Genomic DNA, 25,164 nt, shown 5'->3' on the forward strand with positions numbered 1-25,164 from the left:
CTGATATTTGTGTGGTGCTTTCATCCAGGTCTTTGTGACCTTATCAACAGGTTGGATGGTTTAAAAAAAAGTTGGTGGCTCCCAAAAGCTTTTAATGGTGGGTAGTTAATCACCACCGTTTCCGGTGGTGTGGTCCACGTAAGATTTGAATGTGCTTCATTTTGCCTTAAAACATTCTTTCAAAACAGATGGACGGTATGGATGTAAGGAAGATGGATCGCGTGGGCCCCACAGCCAAGAATCCACCCACCTCGGTTGATCCAGGGATCCACGGACGCCGCGCCCTGTAGAGGAGGGAGTGGATTAGGTGTTACACGGGTAACACCCACCTTAGTTGCACTTACAATGTGGCCCACCTTAATGATATGTTTTATATCCATGCCGTCCATCCGTTTTTTCATCCCATTTTAGTACATTTTCCCAAACATTAAGAAGATCCAAATCTCATGTGGACCATACCAGAGGAAACAGTGGTGATTGAACACCCGCCATTAAAAACTTTCAAGGGCCCACGGTAATGCCCACAGTAATGTTTATTTTTCATCCAACCCGTTGATAAGGTCAAAAAGATATAGATGTAGGGAAATTATAAATATAAAATTGGTTCAAAACTTTTGTGGCCCACAAAAAATAAAAAAATTAATATCCATTCACTTCTTTTTTTTATTGGTGTGATCCACCTGATATTTTTATCTGCTTAAATTTTGGGAAAACGTCCTAAAATGATAGGTAAAAACGGATGGATGGCGTGTATATATAAAAAATAAATCAACGTGGGCTCCACACGGTAAGATTAATACCAACTACGGTGTTTCACGGATAACACCTAATCCGCTCCCTGTATGGGATAGACAGGTTGGCAATGGGCCCGGTAACCAGCCCAATCTGACCAGCCTGACAACGTACTACCTTGCGCTGAGCCAGGGCTCACGTGCATGGCTCAATTAGTTTTTGTATCAGCCCTCAGCTAAAATTCAAAAATGTCCTGCCCGAGCTGGCTCGACTTCATACGTATTCGGCCAGGTCCAGGCCACCTAATGATCGTTCAGGATACTGCACACGTGTGCCATTGTTCACATGTTCCACGGCTGCCGCAGAAATTCACTAAATGCACACACTAAAAATTGCACAGGTTACAGCTCGAACGGAACTGTCCAAATTTCGGGTCTATGTTGGATCTAAGATAAATGATAACCGTCCAAAATTTGGGTCCATGTTGGATCCAAGATAAATGAAAAATTATATTAAATTTTATGAGTGCTGATTTGGTGCCTTCTACAACCGTGTGTTTGAATTTGCAGGTAAAAAATGGACAGTCAGAAAGAGACATTGAACCCACAGCTAAACAGGCTCCATCCAACGGCTCAAAATTCACCCGTGGAAGTGAATCGATGGGTTACAGGTGTGAATACGCGAAAATTACGTGCCTGTGAAGGCACCCAATCACTTTTCTAATTTAATTAGTGGATGGTTGAAATAAGAATTAAGAGTCTCTTGTCAAGATAATGGAGCAAGGATGTGAAAGAGAAAAAAAACAAACAAAAAGCATGATTATATAATTAGAAATACTTCAAAGAAAGTATTTTATAAATTATAGTGCTCCTAGTCACATCCGTTCACTTGGACAGTCCAATCGATCTATCCCAGCGGTCTATTCACTCCATGACTTATTTTGTGGACTATAATGCAAACAAAAAAAAAATCAATGATGGGATTATTCGATCCATCCTTGATTTGGCCTGATTTTTTATAGCCATCTTTATTTTCCAAGCCATGGATGGAACGGTTAAGATTGCTTAACAAAAGTGCCCCTTTAAAATTGAGGGCCCTAACAAATAGATTGATAAAATTCTTGATTCAAACTATTTTGTGTAACAATCTTGATCATCAATATTAAAGGTCATTAATCAAATGGTTAATATTATCTTTTAGATTGGCATGGTGAGTGTATGGTAGCCCATTACATGCAAATAAATATTACAGGGGCCTAAAAAGTTTCTAATGGTGGGCGTTTAACGGTCACTAATTCTTATGATATGGTCCAACCATGATTTGGATCTACTTCATTTTTAGCTCATGCCTTAAAACAACCGAATTCTGTATTAACACAGCCTGACTGAATCCACTCTATTACAGGAAACCCTTAAATGGTCCCTTGGCATCTTGTTCAGCCAACATTGCCCAAATGCCCATCTCATCAAACATTGAACGTTGAAACTTCAAAATCATTTTGAAATGGCTTTGATTTTATTTTATAATGTATTATTTCTGGGATGGCCAAACAAACTGCTGGGTGGTGGCCGTGAGACCCTCCTGAACTCATATATTCATGGTGGAAATTCTGGATAATCCCTACATTAGCTTGTTAATCAAACTTCTTAGCATTTTGATTTTGTATTATTATATCATTAATATCAGTTTATATCGCAACTAAGAATGAGGTTAACATTTCTCAAATGAGCCATTTCACCTTTGGAAAAGTTGATGATCCAACTATTATTTATTTTGGTCATTTTCTATTTTGTGTGGAATGTAATCTCACCAAGTAACCACCGTATTAAGCGTTTTTCTTTCTTTCTTTCTTTTTGTCTTTTCTTTTTCATATAAACATTGGATCCTGTTGAGATTCTCGATTTTTCACCTGTCCATTTGCAATTAGAGGTGGGCACTGGACGACTTAATCTGACTAACTCAACTCATCCAACTCAACCCAAACTGAATGGGTGCATGAGTTGGTCCGAACCGAGTAGGCTTTGCCTAATCTAAATTCAAATCGAGTCAAGTTTGATTTACCTAGTAACTCGACTTGAAACTCTATCTAGTTAGATCCAACTCGATCCGAAACTTGACTCTCTAACCTTACTTGCCGCACCCTATCCCGACCCAATCTCAAAATCTCTCCCTCCCTCCCTCATCCTCCAAGCCCAGCAACCACCCACCACCTTTACCCTCCTCCCCTTCTCTCTCCTCTCCACTCTCTTAGTCTCTCCCTCCCTCATCTCTCAATCCAACTCGGTGCTAATTAACTCGACCCAACTCAGTACTTCTAACCAAATCAAACTTGGTTCGAATCAGTCTAGGCCAGACTGGACTCGGATCGAGTTAAGCATGCTGGACTCGGTATCAAGTTTGGTTGAGGCCTATTTCAAAACCGAATCGAGTCGAGTCAGCCCTAACTCGGTCCGACTTGACTCGATGCCCAACTCTATTTGCAATTCGTAAATTAAAAGATTAAGATTGCCCCATTTTTTTTTTTTTATTATTATTTTTTTTTTGGTGTGTGCATGTGTATATGGGATCACTGATTCTGGAAAATGAAGTACGATGATATACTTGCACACTCTGCCAACGGCTTGGATTAACGAATCACAAGGCCCACCTTTATAAGCAAAAAAGATGAGAGCACTGAGTATATCATCAGACCAAAATCAAGCAGATCTTCCGTTGACCTCTTATCCAAGCAAGGTGTTTCAAGCGCCAACTGGGATTATCAACTGATTCCTCGCATCGAGCAAGTTTGGCCCCAGTGATCAGATGACCAGGAGATCGCTCTCACACACGTGTGTTTGATCCTAGCTCTTCTTTAATACGTGGCCCACCTATAAAAAGTCTAAAAGTTTTGATCAAGTACATTAATGAAGTGAACATGTCATGGAGAAAAAGAAAGAGCAGTTAAGAAAATGACACACCGACCATGACATGGTCCTAGCTTTAAAAGCAGTGCTTAATCCTTTTTGAAGGAGGTCCTACCTCCTTTAGTGCACAAGACACCGAATTTGAGTCAAATCATTAATATTCCATCATTTAGTTGAATATATGGATGAGTACAAGATCAATTCAAGATTTCAATGATTCAAATAAGACTGTAATAATCCAAAAACATCAACAAAAATAATAAAATAATCATTATTCTAATAAAATATACCTCATCTAAATGGAATGGATTTTCATTCCATTTACTCAAGCTAGTCACATTCTATGAATTTTTTTAGAGATTTTTTATTTTCTTTTTTCTTTTTCATATAAATGCTATCCTTTGGTGGATCTCCTAAAAACTGACTACTTCTATAGTATTTCAAATAAATTCATACCTTTTAGTTTGTGGGTGACGCATTGATGGATAGAGATTCATAAATTATTTATAGGTCAAAAACCTTTAACCCACCTACCTAGCCATATGGGTCCCATCGCCATTAATGCAAAGATCATCCAAATTGTGGGTCCCACTATGGACAAAGCAAACATGTAAAATCATTCAATCAAATCAATCCTAACCATTCAATGAATATTGTATTCTTACTTGAAAATTTTAGGTTATGCTTCATTTACAATTGGCTAAGTGATTTAGACAATGAAGATTGCCTTACAAGTATGTCATGTGTATGTTGGAAGAGTCACCACCGCCCAACTTTAAATGATATAGAACTAATATCAAAGCCTTGGTCAAGACATTCTGAGATGGCCGTCAGTTATCAGAAGTTAGCTAGTCCTGATGCCTATGGCAGTAGGGGTTTCAATGGGCTGGGTTGGCATATAGGGCTTCTGGCGTGGATTATATGAAGCCTGAGGGAGAGGCTCGGGCTTAAACATTAAAGCCTGTTATAAAATGGAGCCGAATTGGACCAGATCAGGTTCTAAAGGGCACTCCTTTCTCTCTTCTCCACTGGGGCTCCACTGCCAGGGAGCTATAGAATTCGCAAGCCATGATGCCAACCCCCGGGGCAATTGTCGTCACTGACAAGCGTGGCAGTCAAGCTGCTCCCTCCGTCTCTCTGTCTCTCTCCCTTTTGATGCCGGCCAAGGCATTGTTGTCCCATCTTGGATTTCTAACCCTAATTGTAGCTGCACCTCTCTCTCTCTCTCTCTCTCTCTCTCTCTCTCTCTCTCTTCCTTTCGATTTTGAGCTTAAGTCAGGCCTGTGTATGTATTACCAATGAGTAGAGCTGGCACGAGACAACTCGACTCAGAAAACTCGATTCGTCCGACTCGTTTAGATCCGACTCGATCCGAACCAGTGGGTGAGCCGATTTGAATTTAGTTGACTTTATCTAATCTGAACTCGGTTCGAGTCACCCAATAATTCGATTCAACTCGACCCAAAATCCAACTCAGTACTGACTCAACACGTACATACATAATAAAAAAACTAGGTTTTGAGTTGATAAAGAGGTTGAAATTCTGGTAAGTGAATCTAAGTTTTGAGTTGTGATTTTAGCCTGTGGATACCCACTACACCCACCCCGACTTGGTATTGACTCGACCTAACTTAGTACTTGTGATTGGATCAGACTCGGTCAGAATTAGTCCAGGCCAGACTCAGACTCGGATTTAGTCATGCACGCTGGACTTGGTACCGAATCAGGTCAAATTCGGTTAGATCTATTTCAAAACCGAATCGAGTCGGGTCAGCTCTAAATCAATCCGACTCAACTCGATGCCCAGCTCTACAGCAAGGTTTGAGCTGGACAAGTTAAGGTTAAGTTTGGACTTGCATTGAAGAATGCGGGCTGAACTTGGATAGAGGTTGGCCCGGCCTTAACTATGCTGTAACACCCCCATGTGACAACTTAGTAGTTGAGGCTCAAACTGTGGAGCCCACCTCAACGTATCTATTTAGGATTGTGAATGGGCTAGGCCTGATAGGTCTTGCCCGGATTTTGATCCGTTTTGAGCTGAGCGTTGGGCCAACTCTATTCAAAATTTTGAATTTTCAGGCCCGAGCCTAGCCCTATTGACGCCTCTGTATCTATTGTATATCCTCGCCATCTATGTATTTTGCCCTATCATTTTAGGGCGTGCCTAAAAAATGAGGTAGATCCAAATCTTAAGTAAGCCTCACCATAGGGGATGCAAAATGAGGCAGATCCAAATCTTAAGTAGGCCTCACCATAGGGAAAAAGTGGCATCTGAACACCTGCCATTGATTTTTATTTTATTTAAAAAAAAAAAAAAAAAAAAACTTTTACACACGCACCAGACACACACCCACACATGCCCTAGTGGGATTTCCCCACCTATGGGTATCAAACCCAAAACCTAATGTTGAAACTCTCAAAGTCTACCACTGAGGTAAGGACTCGAACACCTGCCATTGAAAACTTACTAAGCTCCACTTTAATGTTAATTTGCCTTCTAACTTGTTGAAATTATCCAAAACTTTTATGGCTTCCATGCAGCTTTTAACGGTGAGAATTCAATCCTTACACTATGTGATCCACCTAAGATTGAAATCTGCTTATTTTCATAGCCATGCCCAAAAATGATCCAAAAAAACGGATGGACGGCGTGGATGTACATCGAGGTGGCCCCACGGTCGGCGCCTCACCCACCTAACTGTTGTAACCCTTGCCTCACCGAATCTGCGCACTCGCATGTTCATTCTCGGTGGGGCGGATAAGCCCGTTCGACTCGGCCGGAGCCGCCGCATCCAAACGAGAGCGTATCTCTCCTGATGCTAGCATTTCCATCAGATTTCTAGTTTCTATTTTAACCATCCCCACTTCAATCGAGCTTTCAGTTGTTACGATCGTTGGAATTCCACTGATCGATTCCTAGGGTTTCGATTTTCTCTCCGCGCATACAAGCTTCGATCTTGCGATGAATCCGCTGACGCTGGTGAAACGCATACAGAAAATCAATTCCACGGAAGCGTCATTAGGTATCTCCGAAGATGCTTCTTGGCATGCCAAATACAAGGATTCCGCTTATGTATACGTCGGTGGCATTCCCTTTGATCTTACTGAGGGCGACCTCCTTGCAGTTTTTTCTCAGTAAGTTCCTTCGATCTTGGCAACACGCGAATTATAGGTTGAGAATTGAGAGTTTTGGATTTTGGGCGTTTGCTCGAAATTATTGGAGCCCGGAGTTGCAAGCGTAACTTTAATTCCCTGTAGAGATATTTGATTTCTTTACATCGCGAAAGATTATGAATTCGGAATTGTATCAGCGGCAAAGTTGGAATTTTGAATCTTCTGCTATGAAATAAACACAATCAGCAATAGTAGATGATTGCAAATGCTGCTCATCAGGCAGGTCATAACCCAAAATAGGGCTGGTCCACTGAGCAGGTGGGCCGCACATCTAACATTGAATTTGGAACATTGGATATTTCTTTTCACCGTCTGTTGATTCCATGCTACATGTAGGGTCAGTGTAGTTAAAGACACTTAAGTGCATTCAAGGTGCCCTGGATTGCCTGAAGCGCTAGGGGACTGGGCACTTTTTTATTTTTTATGCATTTCATATCATACATGGTACACATAGGTCCATATTGATTGATATTGATTGATTGATTGATTTAACTTCTTCGGTCCATAACTAATTTTAAATTCCTTTTGAAAGATTCCTTAAGTAATTTTAATCCAAGGAAATAGAACTAATTTTAAGTTATTGAGTATGTTACAGACATAGATAATGGACCCCACCCCGTCAAAGTCACATCCACTAAAACATTCCAGTGAATCAACTAGCCATTCCAACTAAGCCATTCAAATTCTACAAAACCATCAAAAGGAATTAAATTGCAACTCAAAGCCATTCAGATGAATCAAAATCATGATAATGAGTCTAGGGCATTCAATCGGGAAAAAAAAAAAAAAATCATATTTCATGACCATATAAATGTCAAGGGCCACATGTTATGCATTTCATCTTATAAGTGCAATCTTATATCAATGGTGCTGAAGGAAGTGCTAACCAATTCTCTATCTATTATAAAAACTGCATATCCTTTCACTGACTGAAGCACACATGATGTAATTGTCTATATTGTTATCTTCCTATTTGTTTCCAAATAGGCTGCCATCTGTAACCAAATGGTTGTGATCTCACTATCTATTACTAGATAAGGGCTTTTGGGTACTCACCTCCGTTCGTTCTTTTTTTTTTTCCTTCATCCGTTCGTTCTTTGAATAACAGGTATGGGGAGATAGTTGATGTTAATCTTGTAAGAGATAAAGGCACTGGTAAATCCAAAGGCTTCGCCTTTCTTGCATATGAGGACCAAAGGAGTACTATTCTTGCTGTAGGTTAGTCTTCATATGATATTTATTTATTCTTCTGGTTTTGTATATCTTATTAATTAATTAACAAAAAAGGTGGAAGAAGTCCATGTCACCTCCCTTTCCTTTTGTAAGATCTCAAAAAAATAAAAAGCTGCTCATTTTGATCTCTCCTGCAGATAATTTGAATGGAGCAAAGCTTCTTGACCGCATTGTGAGGGTTGATCATGTTACTAAGTACAAAAAGAAAGAGGAAGAAGATGAAGAGAAGGAACAACAAAAGAGGGAGGCTCGTGGTGTATGCCGTGCTTTTCAAAGAGGGGATTGTAACCGTGGAGCTGCATGCAAATTTTCTCATGATGAGCAAGTAAGAAATTTATAACTCATGATTCCATAGCTTGGTATTCTTATCATGATATTATCAATGCAGTTAAAGGATCAGGTGCCTCAAGGTGTAAGCACCCTTAGAATGCCCAAGGCACTAGGGGATGCCTAGGTGTACACCTGGGAACTCTTCGCACTTTTTAAATGTATTTTATATCAAACATTGTACATATAGATACATATTGATTTACCTTGTTAAGAGTTTTAGCTCTAGAACCAATGTCAATCATTATCATCATCATCTAAGCCTTATCCCAACTAATTGGGGTTGGCTACATGAATCATGTTCCGCCATTCCACTCTATCAAGGGCCATAACTTTAGTTAGACCCCATAGGTCATTAAGTCTTTTCTGATTATCTCAAGATGAATTTTGCCTAGAGCTACACTAGCTCTTTGATTTCTTCCTCCGTCAAGTCCCTTCGGCACGGAGGTGCCTACACCATCATGTTTCCACTTACTGACGAACATCAAGAGACAATGATGTCATTGTCCATTGCCATACATGCAAATCTTGGAAACTCATTCTAGAGTGGGGTCTCTCCTATCCATGCATCCTTCCAAAATTAGACTTTCCCCCCATTTTCAATCGAGAACCCAACCTTCCTTGAATTTCGCTTTCACACTCATTACGCATTTCCACATACTAGACGCTCTGTATAGAGACGAGTCTCTTGTCTACCAACCACCTTCCTCACAGCCATATTTTATTGCTATCGTCTCTCTCCATAAGGATTCTACCTCTATCCCAAATCTCCACCACCATTTTCCCAACAAGGCCAAGTTTGCAATCTCTATGCTATTTGTCTCTTCCTTGCTTGTCACTCATCCATCTCAACATCCTCATTTCAACTACACTCATCCCATGAACTTGTTGTTCCTTAACTGCCCAACATTCTATCCCATAAAGCATGGTTGGTCTTATAGCCGTCCTATGAAATTCCCCTTTTAGCTTGAGTAGCACACAAAGATCACATAAAACTCCAGAGGTACATATCTATTTCTTCCTCCCCGCTTGAATTCTATGAGCAACATCCTTCTCAATCTCTATGCTCTCATGAATCATCAGCCCAAGGTATCAAAAGTGGTTATTTTGGGAAACTTCTTGGTCAACAATCTTAACTAATTTTGTGTCTCGCTCCTGTGCACTCCATATGTTTTGCTTTAGTCCAAGTAATATTAAATCCTTTAGATTCTAAAGCAGCATTCCATAAATCTAGCTTTGTGTCTGCGTCCTCCCTTGTCTTGTCAATCAAAACTGTGTTATCTGCAAACGACATGCACGATTGGATCTATTCTTGCAAATGCCTTGTTAACTCGTCCATAACCAATGTGAAAAGGTATGGGGCTCAATGCCACCCTTTGTGCAAGCTACACGATAATTGGGAATTCACTTGTCTCTCCACTAGTGGTCCTCAAATTTGTTGTTGCTCCTCGTACATATCCTTAACCATGTCAATGTATCTTTATTTATTTATTTATTTTTATTTTTAAGGATGTCAATGTGTCTACTTGAAATTCCTTTTCTTTCCAACATCCACTAGATTAACTCTCTAGGGAGTAGGGACTGTGTGGAGATCCTTCTCCTCTCTATATATTTCTCTATCAATTGTCTATGTAGGAAAATCGTTTTAGTGGTAGACCTCCATGGCATAAACTCAAACTGATTTTCTAATACATTTGTCTCATACTTAAAGTTTCTAGAACCAATTTCAATACAAGGGAATAAAACTAATTTTAAAGTTACTGCATATATTCAATGCTTGGATGGTTAGGACATGACTCCTTAAAACTCACATTCACTCAAACATTCTAATGAATCAATTTAATCATTCCAAAGTAACCACTCAAATTCGACAAGACCATCGAACGGAATCAAACCATAATTCCAAATCGTTTAAACGAATCAAACCATGATTACTAGTCTATGATCGTTTGAATGAATCAAATCATATTTCATAACATTTAAGTATTTTAGAAAAATAAAAGAAAGATGGGGTATAGGATATTGTACAGAACTCACCAATGACTCCAGTGGAAAAAAGAGGCTAAGAAAACACAATTGTGGTTGAATCAATTATTGCTAACAATGTTCTGGTGCTGGCGATGAGGGAACATGGATTGAAAGCACTGTTGAGTTGCAGCCATTGGTGGATTGTTTGAGGGGAGAATGTTCAGTGGCTCATGGACCTTTAGTGATTGATCCACTTTAAGCTTGCATAAGTAAACAATTTCTGATATCTGACAAGTGTTTGTGTTTTGTGTGGTTGGATGAGAGCTGGAACTAGAGACTAAATCCTTAAACCGCTATATCCTATCCATTTGGAATAATGATTCAGCACCACCATCATTGTCTTAATTATTCTGGCTGGAGTGCCATCTCCTTGATGCTTGCAGGAGCATTATCTCCTTGAAGCTAGTAGTGGGAAGAAGGATAGAGTGACTTCTCTTGGTCTGCTATACCCATGAAATCCATTGTTTGTTGCATAATTTCCATGCAGGCCTTCAGTTGCAGGTACCAAAAAAAAAGAAGTAATTTTTGCATTGATCCAGCAGACGTGTTTGCAGTTCATGTCTTTGTCAATGTATGCCTTATAGAAATCCATTTGAGTTCCCGTTCCTTCCTGGACTTGTCAAGATACTGGAATGTGCAGACAATATGTACTTGGTAGATTCGCTATGACACTCCATTTCCCTGTTTTTTGAAGTCAACCTCATGCGTTCAGGATGTGCAATGTCCATGCACCTAAGCATTCATCTGCTTAAGGATAAGGTTTCACATAGTTTCTTCAGCTTGTTTTCCCCTGTTCGTGGTTTTGATTCTCAGGGTTTTCTTCATTTTGTAATTATGTAATTTTCTGCCCAAGTCTGTAGTACTAAGAATTTCACTATCTCTGTTTGGATGGTGACAAGCCATTACAGCATTCACTTAAATAATAAAATGTTATTAGTAGGTAGAGTTTGAGAGAACTCAAACCTGATTGGTAGGGTATGACTTATGAGGCAACTTTATGTTGACATCATCTAATGTCTGCCTTTTGGTCGAAAAATCAATGCTAGGTCTTTTTGCAAATTAACATTCGTCTGTAAGATGTGTGCAACATTAACAGTGAGTTCATCATTATCTAAGCCTTATATCAGTTAATTGGGGTCAGCAACATTAACAACAAGATCTTTCTCATAATCTATGCCATTTTTGGAGCTTTTGCTTTGCACTGTGCACTGGGCAAGGCAAATGTTTATACAATTTCCTTATGGCATCTTCTTATGTTCCAATCTCCCTCCCTTCCACGCACATGCGCGCGATCTTTAAAAATCCGTCTCTCCTTCTCTCTCTTTCTCACGATCTTTAAAAATCTGTAACACTACTTTCAATAACTTGCAGACATTAGTTCACTGAGCTTGTCCCAACAAGTCATGGCGGTACCCAAGGAGGCACCTCTGATGTCATACCTCGATTAGATATTGATATATAAGGGAAAGATCAACTGAGTGGATTCAAATTCTCATAATCCATCAGCAGGCAATTGTAGATTTGACCTGATTTCTTCACTCTTGTTTTTGTTCCCTTTTCTGTTTCATGGGTTTATCCCCAGTCTTATCTTCATTATATGAGGCAATGTATAATCTACTATGTGATAATTTTAATTGAGTTATCGGTGAAGATGCTGATCCTGCTTTGTACTTTTGCAATCCAGAGAAGCGCAAACACAGGTTGGGGTGCCAAGGACAGCGGTTCAAGATGGGATCATGACAAGTACGAGGGTCCATCGAAGAGGAACAGAAAACCAGATCATGTCGCCTCAGATTATGCACCGGGTACTAAAGTCAGAGAAGAGGAATCAAAGTTAAGTTCAGCTGATAAAGATGGATGGAGGTCCAGAGCAGAGGGCAATGATGGGGACAGGAGAAGCCACCCAAAGCGGAGCGAACCAAATTTAAAAGATCAGGATAGAAGAGAAATTGAGAAGCGATTGGAGAAATATGAAAAGGAACCATATGCAAAAGAAAACCGGGATAGGCAAGCAAATGAGAAAGGGCCACGAAGGCATGAGACTGAACCAGACGCTAAAGAAGGTCGGGATAGGCAAGGAAGTGATAAACGCTCAAGGTATGATCAGGATGAAGACAAACCCAATCCAAAAGAAGATAGGGAAAGGCTCGGAAATGAGAAGCGCTCAAGGTACAGTGAGGATAGAGATAAAACGAATCCAAAAGACGATTGGAATAGGCAAGGAAGTGAGAAACGCTCAAGGTACAATGAGGATGAAGACAGACCCAATCCAAAAGAAGATCGGGAAAGGCAAGGAAGTGAGAAGCGCTCAAGGTACAATGAGGAAAGAGATCTAATGAATCCAAAGGAAGATCGGGATAGGAGAGTGGATGAGAAACGGTTGGGAAGGCTTGAATCAGAAACAAATCCAAAAGAAGACCGGAATAGGCGAGGAGGAAGTGAGAAGCCTTTAAGGTATGGTGGGGATGAGACCAAACAAAATTCTAGAGAAGATTGGAATAGGGGAGAGAATGAGAAACGGCATGGAAAGTATGAGACAGAACAAAATCTAAAACGAGGCCGGGATAGGGGAGGAGGTGAGAAACGATCAAAGTATGATTAGGACAAGATTGGACTAAATCCAAAAGAACTGTGAGAAACTATCGAGGTACAATGAGTGCTCTTCTCACCATCATGCAGAGGAACATGTAGTACACCACAGGAGCATGTAGGTTGTGAATTTGGTGATGGATCGGATGGGAGCATTTACAGCTTCTAATGTGTGAGAAATTTCGGGTAAGATATTACCCCCTTTTTTTGTTTTTCATTCCTATCTGTCATCCATCATTTAAAGATTGTTGTTATATTCCATTGTCTACCTGACATTTTATGGTTTGAAGCCAGGGGGAAATATAAAATGCTTGATCAAATGAACAGTGCATTTATTTTGACCAGAAAAATGTATAGGAGGCCCATCTTTTTGTTATCTAGGCTGTTCATCTAGTGGGTCCCATCCTGAAATGATTCCTGACCCAAAAAATTATCCCTATTCAGAAGACCCTACTGATATAATAAGAATCACTCTGTCATGAGTGTTACAGAAATTTGTTCACTCAATTTTAGCAGTTGTGGCTGATTTAGGGTATGTTTTGGAAACTTCTAGTTCCCGCTGGTCTCACTGGCTGTTTGTTCACAGGTCCATTGATCTTATATCTTATTGTCCAAGAACCAAGGTCATCATCAAATTAGAACATGGGGAAAGCCCATTGATCACATTCATCGAAGTGCTATCAGGCGCTCTCCTCCAAAAAGCTGCTCATGGATATTCTGGCCAGCCAAACCCAGTGATATTTTCAGTGCATCTCCAGACACTGCTGTAATTAGTAAAGCATACATTCCATAAAGTGAAAAGAGGGCAACTGCATGTCCAGTCATGCCAGCTGAGATACGGGGTTTCAATTGACCCTTTATCATGATTATCCATTCAAGTAGAGGCCCTTTTGTTTAAAATAAACATAAAAATTTGGGGGTCCTTACGAGAATGTAATAGTGGGGATTGGCAAAAAGACTAGGAGGGAAGCATGTGAATCTTGGGGTATGTTTGGATGGACAAGCGAATTGAATTGCAAATGGTCAGTTTAGTCAATTGGAGACAACAGAACTAATGATGCTTAGCTAGGGAGTAGCCCTCAAATTTCTTTATACCAAATTGAAAGAAACAACAGCAATTGTTCAGACACATTCTTTTATTTATTTTGTTCTTTTGATGGGTAAATATAAATTTATTAGAAAAGCTCCAGAATGCTGAGGAATTACAACTAGGTACCTTCCACTTTATTTGAGCAATGATGGAAATGCGAATTGAGATTGCATCCAAACACACACTGGTATCTTGATGTGGGATGCAAGCATGCTGATTTTCCTGCAAGTGGAAGGGAGAACTAGGAAACATGGATAGTTTGTTTTTATTAAAATAAAATAAAATTGTGAAATATGGTTCTTACCTTGAAACGTAGAATTCCATTCAAGTGTTTGGTCTGGAATTCATCTGTGAATGAACATTTCAAATATTCCAAATCGACCCATTTACTTTCTTCTCAGACCCTCACGACTGTTTGGTGCCCCGCTTAAGAATGAGTTCATCTCATTTTAGTATTAATTGTAATCATGGGTAGAGATCATGATTGTTGGTTATCACGATTATTTTTAATCCTTATAAAAAAGAAATATAATATCTAGTACACAGTTACAATTAACTAAGGCCCCATTTGGATGCACCCTCCAAAGGGGTGTTTGAGGCCTAAATGCCATTTTCACCCAAATGGCAGATGATGTTGTGTCATTCTATGCACTTAGCAAACCCTATCTCATCTCTCACTTGACAAAATAGGTGCTAAAACATTGATTAAGCAAATTGGTTTTCGCTGCATCCACGGAAAATTGAAATGCCCTTTTGAGGAAGTGCATCCAAACGGGCCCTAAATTGATATTAACTCACGCATTCATATCGTAGGTTCTGCCATTGAATGATCTATCTTAAGGCTGGTAACCTGTTCAAATCTAGAGCTGTACATGAGTCGAATGAGTTGAGCTTGGCCCGAGCAGTACTTGGTTTGGCTCAATCTTTGAACTAGACAGGCTAACTTAGCTTGGTTCAGTTAGCAGCTCGGGCCAACTCGAGCCGAATTCGAGCTAAGCTTGAGTGCGATCTTTTGAGCCGAATTCGAGTTTGAACCTACAAGCTGAGTTCGAAGTTAGATTTTAGGGTTTTAAATGTATATAATATATAATATATACTATAATGTATATAATATATAATTTATTTAAATATAAATATTTAAGTGAACCCGATCCGAGCCGAATCAATTCAAAGTTTGTCAAGTTTGAGTCAAGATCTGAATCAAGTCAAGTCGAGCTCAGTCTAGTTTGGACTCGGCTCAAAACGTTTTTGAGCTCAAAAAATCAGCTTGACTTGGCTCAAATCCAGTTTTGAGCCGAGTCGAAACGAGCCTTTCTGAGTCGAAACGAGCAAGTCAACCGAGCTAACTCAGTTCGTGTACAGCTCCACTCAAATCCTGTGTAGATGCAAGTGCCTTGCCATGCTCTCATCTGTATTTGAAAGGTGTGCAAGTTGGGGAGTGATAGGAACCATTCGGCCTGTGGCCACACCAGTGGACGAAAAGCCACACAAATTGGAAATTTGTATCAGTAGCCTACAAACTGATTTGTTGAAGTGGAAATGGTCAACAATCATATTCAATAGCCAAGGTTAGAAATTTGCTGTCCTCGGTGTGGCCCACCGCCCACCCACCCGTGTCCTATCCTTGCTGACATGTCAAAGGAACGACTTCATGTGGATGAGATCCACACCATCCATCAGGTGCGCCGCCCTCTTGAGATGGGAAGTCCCACCATTAAAATCGTCCAGATTTATGTGCGGGTTCCACCATCATGTCTATATACTATCCAATCCGCTCACCTGACGAGCCACATCAGGATGAATGTATTCCCCAAAGATCAGAACATCCCAAGACTCTTTGGGCCACACCATGTAATTTTACAATTTTAGGCATGATGTTGCACTGCTCCTTATGGCGTGGACCACCTAACCGTTGGATTTGACTGATTTTAAGATATTTAGTGAAAATTTCATGGCACACCATGATGGACGGATCTGATGCATATTTGTCCCACGCAGGTCAGGCATTACTCAAGTCGGCCTAACTTTTAAGAAAGACTTTTGTGCGTTTACTTTGTCACATGTAATGATTTCGAATGTCTATCTTTTCGGATCTACCTAATGATTTTATTCTCTACTGTTGTTTACAGGCATTGTATTTGTATTTGAACTTCCACATACAGCTCCATCTTTCCTGCTAGCTTTTCATGTGTGGAAACACCAGCTGTACCAAAGATGGGCTGCATTTGACCTATTTATCTTGATGATATGACCTGTTTGATTTTCACCCCAGGCGATCTTCATGGTCTGGCCCACCTCTTGCACGGCTCGGATGTTCTACTCAAGTGACAAAAGTTCCTGGGAAAGCAGCTGTATGTGAAAGTTCACTTGAGTCGACCATTTCTCCTTATTAGCTACACAAAAAGAAGAAGCAGAAGAAGTGTGTGTCATGTGTCCCACCGTCTCCTGCTTTTCAAAGTAATAGGTAAGTGGTGAGTGCAATGGAAGCGGATTGCGTCCTGCCCCTATACGATTATCCGTCCAGCCAAGACTATGGGGACCCAACATTATATATGGGTTTTATCCAGTCCGTCCATCCATTTTGTCCTATTATTTTAAGTTATAAACCCAAAAGGGAGGCAGATCCACCTCTCAAGTGGACCACACAGTAGGGATTGAACAACCACCATTAAAAACTTCTTGGGTGCTGCAAAATTTTTGGATTAAGTTGATATTTTTGTTTTCCTTTAATCCAGATCTATACGACATTATAAACAGATTGGATGGCAAATAAATATTACGGTGGCTGCTATGAAGGTTTTAACAGTGAGTCTCATTATCTCTGCTGCTTCCTGTGTTGTGATCCACTTGAGTCTTAGATCTGTCTCATTTTTACGGCATGGATAAAACCCATACATATTGGTGGGCCCCACATAGCCAGTGCATGGATGGATCGTTGTCCAGGTGCAGGTAGGCCGCAATCCACTTCAAAGTGGGGCAAAGGTGGAGCGAGAAGAACGAAGAGAAAAATCAGGAGAATTTCTCAGAAAAACAGAGAAAAAGAATGCCAAACAATGAGCTTTGGAGAGAGATATCCAGGCCATCAGTTAAGCATACAAATTTTCAAAATTAAACCAATGTTCGTGTATATTTTAAAATTCTCATTAATGCTTGTTTGGATACCACCGAATAAGTTACTTTTTCTACTTACAACAATAGATAAGTAAGTTCGGTTTATAATGAGTTATAAGTATATATATATTTTTTGAACTTAAGAGTACTTAATTATTTCGACTAATTTTTTAAGTTTGTTGTTTACCAAATACACTTATTTTCTTAATAAACAGAAATTAAGATAAGTTACTTATGACATAAGTAGCTTATGTTAGACAACTTATGATCTAAACGGGCCTTAATGCCGCATAAAATCTTATAAGACTCCAACTTTCCTTATCCAAATTAAAGTCCATACGAAGAGAGAGAGAGAGAGAGAGAGAGAGAGAGAGAGAGAGAGAGAGAGAGAGAGAGAGATGATTGATTAAGGGCTTGTTTGGCCAACTGCATTAGGTAAGATTAAGGTGGATGGAATTGTAAAAGTTACAATAAATGCATGCGTAAAGTACTGTCCTTGGATTGGGTTTATCCCATGTTTTTTAATACTATATTTGGAATGTATGCATTAAAAAATAAATCTTAATATTTACTTTTAAATTGCATTTGGATTGAACCTGAATGAAGCAAAAATCTATCATTCATGGGATTAGTAATCCCATCTCACACCTTCCAACACAAGGCTTATTTTCCCGAGCCTATAAAGTTAATTTTAATCCTATCTTACACTCCTTCCAAACATGCCCTTTCGAATTTTAAAGTGTAATTAGTAATGCAATCTTATTTAATACAACTTAATACCACTGTCTAAACAGTGAGCGGATTGGATACTGAACGCTTCAGTAGCCAAAAGGTTACTGAAGTGACGTGGCAAAACACCATTTGTTAGATACCAATCGGCTGTTGCCTTGTAATGAATGCTCTTCCAACGAATATCCATTAGCAGATGTTTTTCCATTTCGGCCGTGATCGTACTCAGCCACACACGGGTAAACTCCATTTTCATGTTTTTTTTTTTCTTCTCTCTCTCTCTCTCTCTCTCTCTCTGAACTTTACTCACTCCGTAGCGTCCTCATTATCTTCCTCTCTATCCAGTCTCCTGACAACGCAAACCCGCCTTACATCCTAATCACCGTGATTTATGTATGCTATCTATCTGTCCATCCATTTTACAGGATAATTTTAGGGCCTTAGCTCAAAACCTAAGCATATAAAAGGCAAAAATTGACCACACCAAAAGAAACAGTGTGAATTGAAGTTATACTGTTGAAAAATTCTTGGGGGTCACAGAAGTTTTGGATCAAGACTATATTTGTTTTTTTACCTTCATACATGTTTTTTGATCCTTTGAACAGTTTGGATGAAAAATAAACATCAATGTGGGGCTTGGAAAGGTCTCAACGGTGGAAATCATTATTTCCACTGTCTCCTGTGGTATGGGCCACTTGAGATTTTTATAAGCTTCACTTTTGGGCTCAATGCCTAAAATTAGATGGAAAACGGATGAAAGGTGTGTATAAATCACATAAATTCACAGTGGGCCCAACTGAATTTACTCAGTATGACAATCTGATTTCGTGGCCGAGTGGGTGCACCGCGAAAACGGAGAAAGATCCGTTAACGGATCTCTAATGGAGTAACATTAGTTGCATGGGAATATACCATGCGTATCTAACCAATCTACTCCTGTCCAAACAGGCCCTAAGAGGGGCGCGCATTGGATACTGACAAGGTCAGCAGCCAAACCGCTACTGAAGTGACGTCACCAAGCTCTTGGGACCCCACCATGATGCATGTGTTGTATCCATACCGTCCAACCATTTTTAGAGAACGTTTTATGGCATTAAAAAGAGAATTAGATAGATCTAAATTTCAAGTGGACCCACCATAGAAAACCGTGGGAGCCGTCACACCCACCGTTGAAACATTTACAGGGCCCACAGTGATGTATTTTTGAGATCCATCCTATTCATAAGTTAACATAGAGATAGATGAAGCGAAAACAAAAATATCAGCTTCATCGGAAACTACTGTGGCCCCTAAGAAGTTTTGAACGGTGGATGTCACTGTCCCAACTATTTTCCGGGGTGCGGTCCACTTGAACCTTAGATCTATCTCATTCTCTTTATAATGTCATAAAATGATCTCTAAAAATGGTTGGACGGTATGGATACAACACATGCATCATGGTGAGGTCCCCAGAGCTTGGCGACGTCACTTCAGTAGCCATTTGGCTACTGACCTTGTCAGTATCCAATCCGCGCCCCCCTAAGAGAGGTGGGTTCTCGGCCCACTTCTCCCATCTCACATCAGAGGTATTAATACACAATTCCCAAGAGAAGGTTGTACAATAGGTTTCCCATTGTTTGGGTTTAAACGAGTGGGGCGCACTGTTCAGTGAGATGGACTGTTGATATGATTTTGAGATCCTGATCGTTTATTTGAAGGAACGGACGCTGGACGGGTGATGGGATGGCTAAGCAAAATCCCAAGTAAGGCGATATTTTTCTTATAAATCCAATACGTGGAAGCTCTCTCTACCTGAGAATAGTAAAAAGCTTTCTTTGATTGAACGGGTCTGGTTTATTATGAAAAAAGAAGAACGGGTCTGGTTCCAGGCTGTTTGACCAGAATAGGGAAATCGTTGTGGTCAAGATCCGCCACGTTTCCCATCTTGGTACACTAAACCGATATCCATTTCTGATAAGTGGGACCCAGGTAGACTATTGGCGGACGTGGATTGCCTTTTACGGGAGCGAATCAGGTGAGACCCGGGCGTCACGCGAGAGGGTGTGGCCCTTATAGCAGGGCAGGGCCACCTTCATGCATGTATTCCATATCCACTCCATGGATCCATTTTTACAAGTCATTTTATGGCATGAGCCCCAAAAAAAAAATAAAAATGCAGATCATCATGTGAAACAATGGTGATTAAACGTTCTATCATTAAAAACTTCTTAGGGCATACCTTAATGTTTCGCATAGCATCCCTTATATGAATTTAGATGCATCATAACTTATTGGAGTCCAATAGTATCCAACCCTTGGGATAATCTAAATCGTTGATCAATAAGGCCCACCTTAAAGAATTCTTACAATATGTTGATAAGGTCACATGAGCCTAGATAAATGTAAAAAAAAAACAAATATCATCTTGTTCTAAAACTTTTGTAGCCCATTAATAGTCAATCACCAATGTTTCATATGGTGTGGTCCACTTGATAATTGGATTTGCATCATTTAGGATAATACTCTAAAATGATATGGAAAAATGGATAAACAGCGTGAGTACATAATACATACGTCAAGGTAAAACCCACAACAATGGTGCAGTCTTGGGTGAGTCTAGGTCTCATTTAACGTTCTCCAGCCTTTTAGGCTAAGCCAAGCAGGTTCTCCATGATGCGTATCAGTCACCCATTTCACTCTCACGTTAAGAGGCTAATCAAAAACTCAAGTAAGTCACAAGGCATGAAAAATTGAGGGAAAATCCTGACATATGATCATCCCAAAATGCATATATTACATTAGTGGATGATTAAGATTTTATTTTTAGAAGGCTGCATTAGTTCAACCCCTTGTAACTAACTAATCTTCCAAAGTCTCTATACAGTAACAGTACATCTGTTTACAGTAACACCGTAATCTCTTTGACATTTTATCCCATGTAATAAAGTCCACATGCACGCCCCCTTATGTTATATATCTGACCTACTGTAAATCTCTTTGACATTTTATCCCCATGTATCTAACCTGAGCGGGTGGTGATTGAGGGGAACGGATTGGCTACTCCCCCTTACACCAGCCGGTGGCTGGTGGTCGGTGCTCTGTGGGCCCCGCAATGATGTATGTGTTTCATCCATTCCGTCCATCCATTTTTAGAGATCATTTTCGGGCTTTAACAAAAAAAATGAAGGGGATATAAGTTTCAGGTCGACCACACTACAGGAAAACAATAGTGATTGGTTATCCACCATTAAAATCCTCCTAAGGCCCAATGTACTGATTATTTGACATCCAATCTGTTTATTAAGTCATAAAGGCCCAGATGAAGGGAAAAAACAAAAATCAGCTTGATCCAAAACTTTTATCACCCTCAGAAGGTTTTTAATGGTCCACGGTCATTCAACACTGTTTACCGTAATGTGGTCCACTTAAGATTGAGATATATCTCATTTTTTGTCTCATACTTAAAATGATCTAGAAAAATATATTGACGGAATGGATGAAACACATACAGCATGGTGGGGCCCACAGAGCACCGACCATCAGCCATTGGCTGGTGGCAGGGGGAGTAGCCAATCCGTTTCCATGATTGAGTACTACCCGCACGACGAGCTCGCTAGAGACGGACGATCTTGTCAAGGGCTCTGTGGGTCCACCGTGATGTATATGTTTTATCCATGCTGTCCATTTATTTTAAAAATTCATTTTAATTGAGGAATCCAAAATTGAGGTAGATCGAATGCTCAAGTGGACCACACCATAGGAAACATTAAAGATTGAATGCGTACCACTGACCTCATGGGGCCCACAGAAGTTTTGGATCATGTTGAAATTTATGTTGTCCCTTCATCCAGGTCCACATGACCTTATGAATAAGTTGGATGGAAAATAAACATCATGGTGGGCCATAGGAAGGTTTCAACGGTGGAGGTCATTGTCAGTGTGGTGTGTTCCAAAGAGCCTCTGATCTGCATCTTTTTGAGTTCGGTATAGTAAAATAATATTTAAAAATGGATGGACGGCTTAGATAAACCATATATATCACAGTAGGCCCCATAAAACTCCTGGACCGTCCGTCGCTAGCTACGTCCGCACCCGACCTCATCAGCTGTTATCGTGCCCACCGGTATTGAGTCCAAACAATTCAATGGTGAATGGGTTTGACCATTTGAAGTAAATGATCATGTAGACTCACCTAGAAGAAAGTCTTACACGAAAAACCAGACTATTGATGGTCTGCTCTCTGCCGTCCGTGAACTCCTTGATGAAAACACTCATAACCGTCCAATCTGTAGTTTACAAAAAATAGACGGTCATGAAGAGAAGCGATTGACCGAAAAGTAAACCGCTGGGATTTTCCACCGTAGGCACAAAAAGTCTCAATGTTGGTTGATGGGATTCTCCAGTGTGAAAGAGTTTTGGTACATTCTCCATTGGGAGTGCGATGCAGCTGGTTGTCAAAGACTGCGATGGACAGCTAACGTACTCTTAAATTTCAAATTGTTTACAACCATACATACATTCAAAGATGACGGACTACGGCCAATTCTCAGATTATAACAGTGGCCGGACGCGGATTTCCTGCGAAAGCCTTTCACAACTAAGGTGGGGCTCACTGTGATGATTTTGAGAAATCCTATCCGTCTATACATTTTGTGAGTTCATTTTAGGACATGAGACCAAAAATGAACGGTACCCAATTCTCAAGTGGGCCGAAAATGTTAGAATTGAATTTTGACAGTTGAAACATTCATGGGTCACATGAGTTCTGAACCATTCTAATATTTTTTTTTCAGTTCATACCATTAGGAATGACGTTATTAACGGTATGGATGGCATGTAAACATCACTGTAGAACCCAGTAAGGTTTCAACGGCAGAAATTTCTCCAACTACCTTTTCCTTTTCCGGCCCGCTTGAGTCGTGGATCATGCTCAATTTGATCTCATGGCTTAAAATGAGCTCACAAAACGGATAGACAGAGTGAATTACATACAAACATGACGGTGGGCTCCACTTGGGTTCCAGCGCAGGAACCTGCCGCGAAAGCCTTTCGCAGGAAATCCTCGTGGTGGCCATGAGCTTACGTGTCAGACTTCAATAGGACGCGGATTTCCTGCGAAAGCATTGTGCAGGAAGTTACTGAATTAGAACTCAGGTGGGGCCCACTGTGATGTTTGTGAAAAATCCTTACCGTCCGTCCCTTCTGTGAGTTCATTTTAATAGTTCAAGTGAGCCGAAAACATGATAATTAGACATCCACAGTTAAAATATTTGTGGGGCCACAGAAGTTTTGATTCATGCTATTATTTTTGTTTCCGTTTCATCCAAATAAGAATGACGTTATCAACGTTATGAATGGCATCTAAACATCACTGTTGAACCATTAGTAGAAATTTTCCTAACCATATTTTCCTTTAATATGGCTCACTTTAGCTTTGCATACGATTCATTTTTGGCAACGGTACTAAAATAAACTCACAAAACGAATGGATGGGAAGGATTTCCCACAAACATCACAGTGGCCCCACCTAAGTTCCCAGTGCAGGAACTTCGAAATCCACGTCCACTTCAATACTCGTGACATGGTCTGCGAAGATGCACGCCACGTGTTATAAAAATCCTCCATGCAAAAAATTCAAAGAAACACCCTACTGCCCTAATGAGTTTACTTGATACAGGTGGGGCTGATAATCAGGTGATCCAGACGGTTGAAATGATGGGGCTTATTATAGATGGGGGATGTTCCAAATATCTATCTGATACGAGGATTCTAGCCATCAAACATATGGCCTTCTTTCCAGGCTGTTTTTTACATTATCTTTTTCTTGACAAGCTTATCTATACATCGCCGGTGGACGGTTAGGATCATCCAACCTGAGTGATATTTTGGGGCATGTCTCTTCCATGATTCTCATCGTATCAACGGTTTAGATTGTATACCATCGCCCATCCCAAGCCTGCTATCATTAATATCATAAATAGGTGTCTTCTCGGGGTTTCGGGTCGGGCTTGATATACCCGCTTACTTTAGAATCAAGTCTATACTTTGACCGTGTGCCTCTTACACGCCTAGACCTTACTCATATTGGACCACGGCCGGAGCTTACACTTGATGGCCCAGCCAGGCTGATGCCACCCATGGTTTTAAGACTCAAGTTGACCCAGATCCGATTCGACACCATCATGATTCACCACTAACTCATCTTAACCAGGCCAATCTAACACCAACTTGACTCAAGAGTAATGTAGAGCAGTTCGCGGACAGTTTCATGACCAAAATGGATCAGAAAAGGCCCAATCAAAAGGGGAGGTGATCCAAACTGTCATAACCTAAAATGGACGTATCTCGCAAATTAAAATAAACTATCGGACATACCATATATGATATTGGGTTGCATGTGCCGAGTTTTCCAAATACCATTAGATGGACAGTCGAATCCTATTTTAATTTCATTTTCTCTATTTATAGTAAGTTTTAGTTTAATTCTTCATCCGTTGAATTTTACGAGTTCACCCAACATTAAAAGTGATTAGAATAACCAGGAGAACATCATAATTTGGCCAAATAAGATACTATTTTTAGCCGAAAACCATGCGCGCTAATAGGAATCACGACCATTTATAAAAAGTAAGTTGTGAATTTTAAGATTTTCAGTTGTAATTTAATTCTAAAACTTAATATCCCTATTTAAAGGGGTGTAAACCCATTTATTTATAAATCAATCAAATTAAGAATTTTATAGAATTTATTTTCTATCTTCCCTGTTTTTATCTCGCAGATTCAAGAAGTCTCCGCAAGGAGTCAGAGAAGCTGCGTTGATTCTGATTCGGAGTAGTTATCCTTGAAGAAGATGGTGATCGACCTCATCACATTCATCCCTGCAGCAATTGGGCCTATACTTTCACCATGTGACCCTTACAAGCCCAGCCTAACTCAGAACTTGATGGGCAAATGACCGCGCATGGTGGATTCACAATAAGTCCTGCGCATCTCACACGCACCGGCTATATTTGACATTGCCCGTGTTTTTGAACGCAATGGCAACCGCTTTTTGAAAAGGCTAAGACGGACTGATCTGATTGGACACCATGAATTACTTGGACAAGTCATTGCCAACTTGGCTGAATCAGGCCAATATGAACCCAGCTCAACTTGAGAGGAACAAGTTGGTCCGAGTCACGGAGTAAAACTCGGTGAGTGGACTCAATAACTTGGCTGAGTCAAGTTAACTAGATGACTTTGAAGCTGAGTCTTTTGGAAACTCGCTGA

General features: G+C 40.2%; 1 protein-coding gene across 1 annotated transcript; it reads left to right on the plus strand.

Annotated features, from left to right (window-relative positions):
* The first annotated feature begins 6,351 nt into the window (after positions 1 to 6,351).
* LOC131252559 (zinc finger CCCH domain-containing protein 25) lies at positions 6,352 to 13,306 on the plus strand. Its single transcript, XM_058253167.1, has 4 exons — positions 6,352 to 6,770; positions 7,918 to 8,027; positions 8,180 to 8,367; positions 12,082 to 13,306. Exons 1-4 carry the CDS (start codon positions 6,598 to 6,600, stop codon positions 12,997 to 12,999), a joined length of 1,389 nt encoding a protein of 462 aa, XP_058109150.1. The 5' UTR covers positions 6,352 to 6,597; the 3' UTR covers positions 13,000 to 13,306.
* The last annotated feature ends 11,858 nt before the right edge of the window (positions 13,307 to 25,164 follow it).

The sequence above is a fragment of the Magnolia sinica genome, chromosome 8 (assembly GCF_029962835.1).
Source record: "Magnolia sinica isolate HGM2019 chromosome 8, MsV1, whole genome shotgun sequence".
Taxonomy (NCBI): Eukaryota; Viridiplantae; Streptophyta; class Magnoliopsida; order Magnoliales; family Magnoliaceae; genus Magnolia; species Magnolia sinica.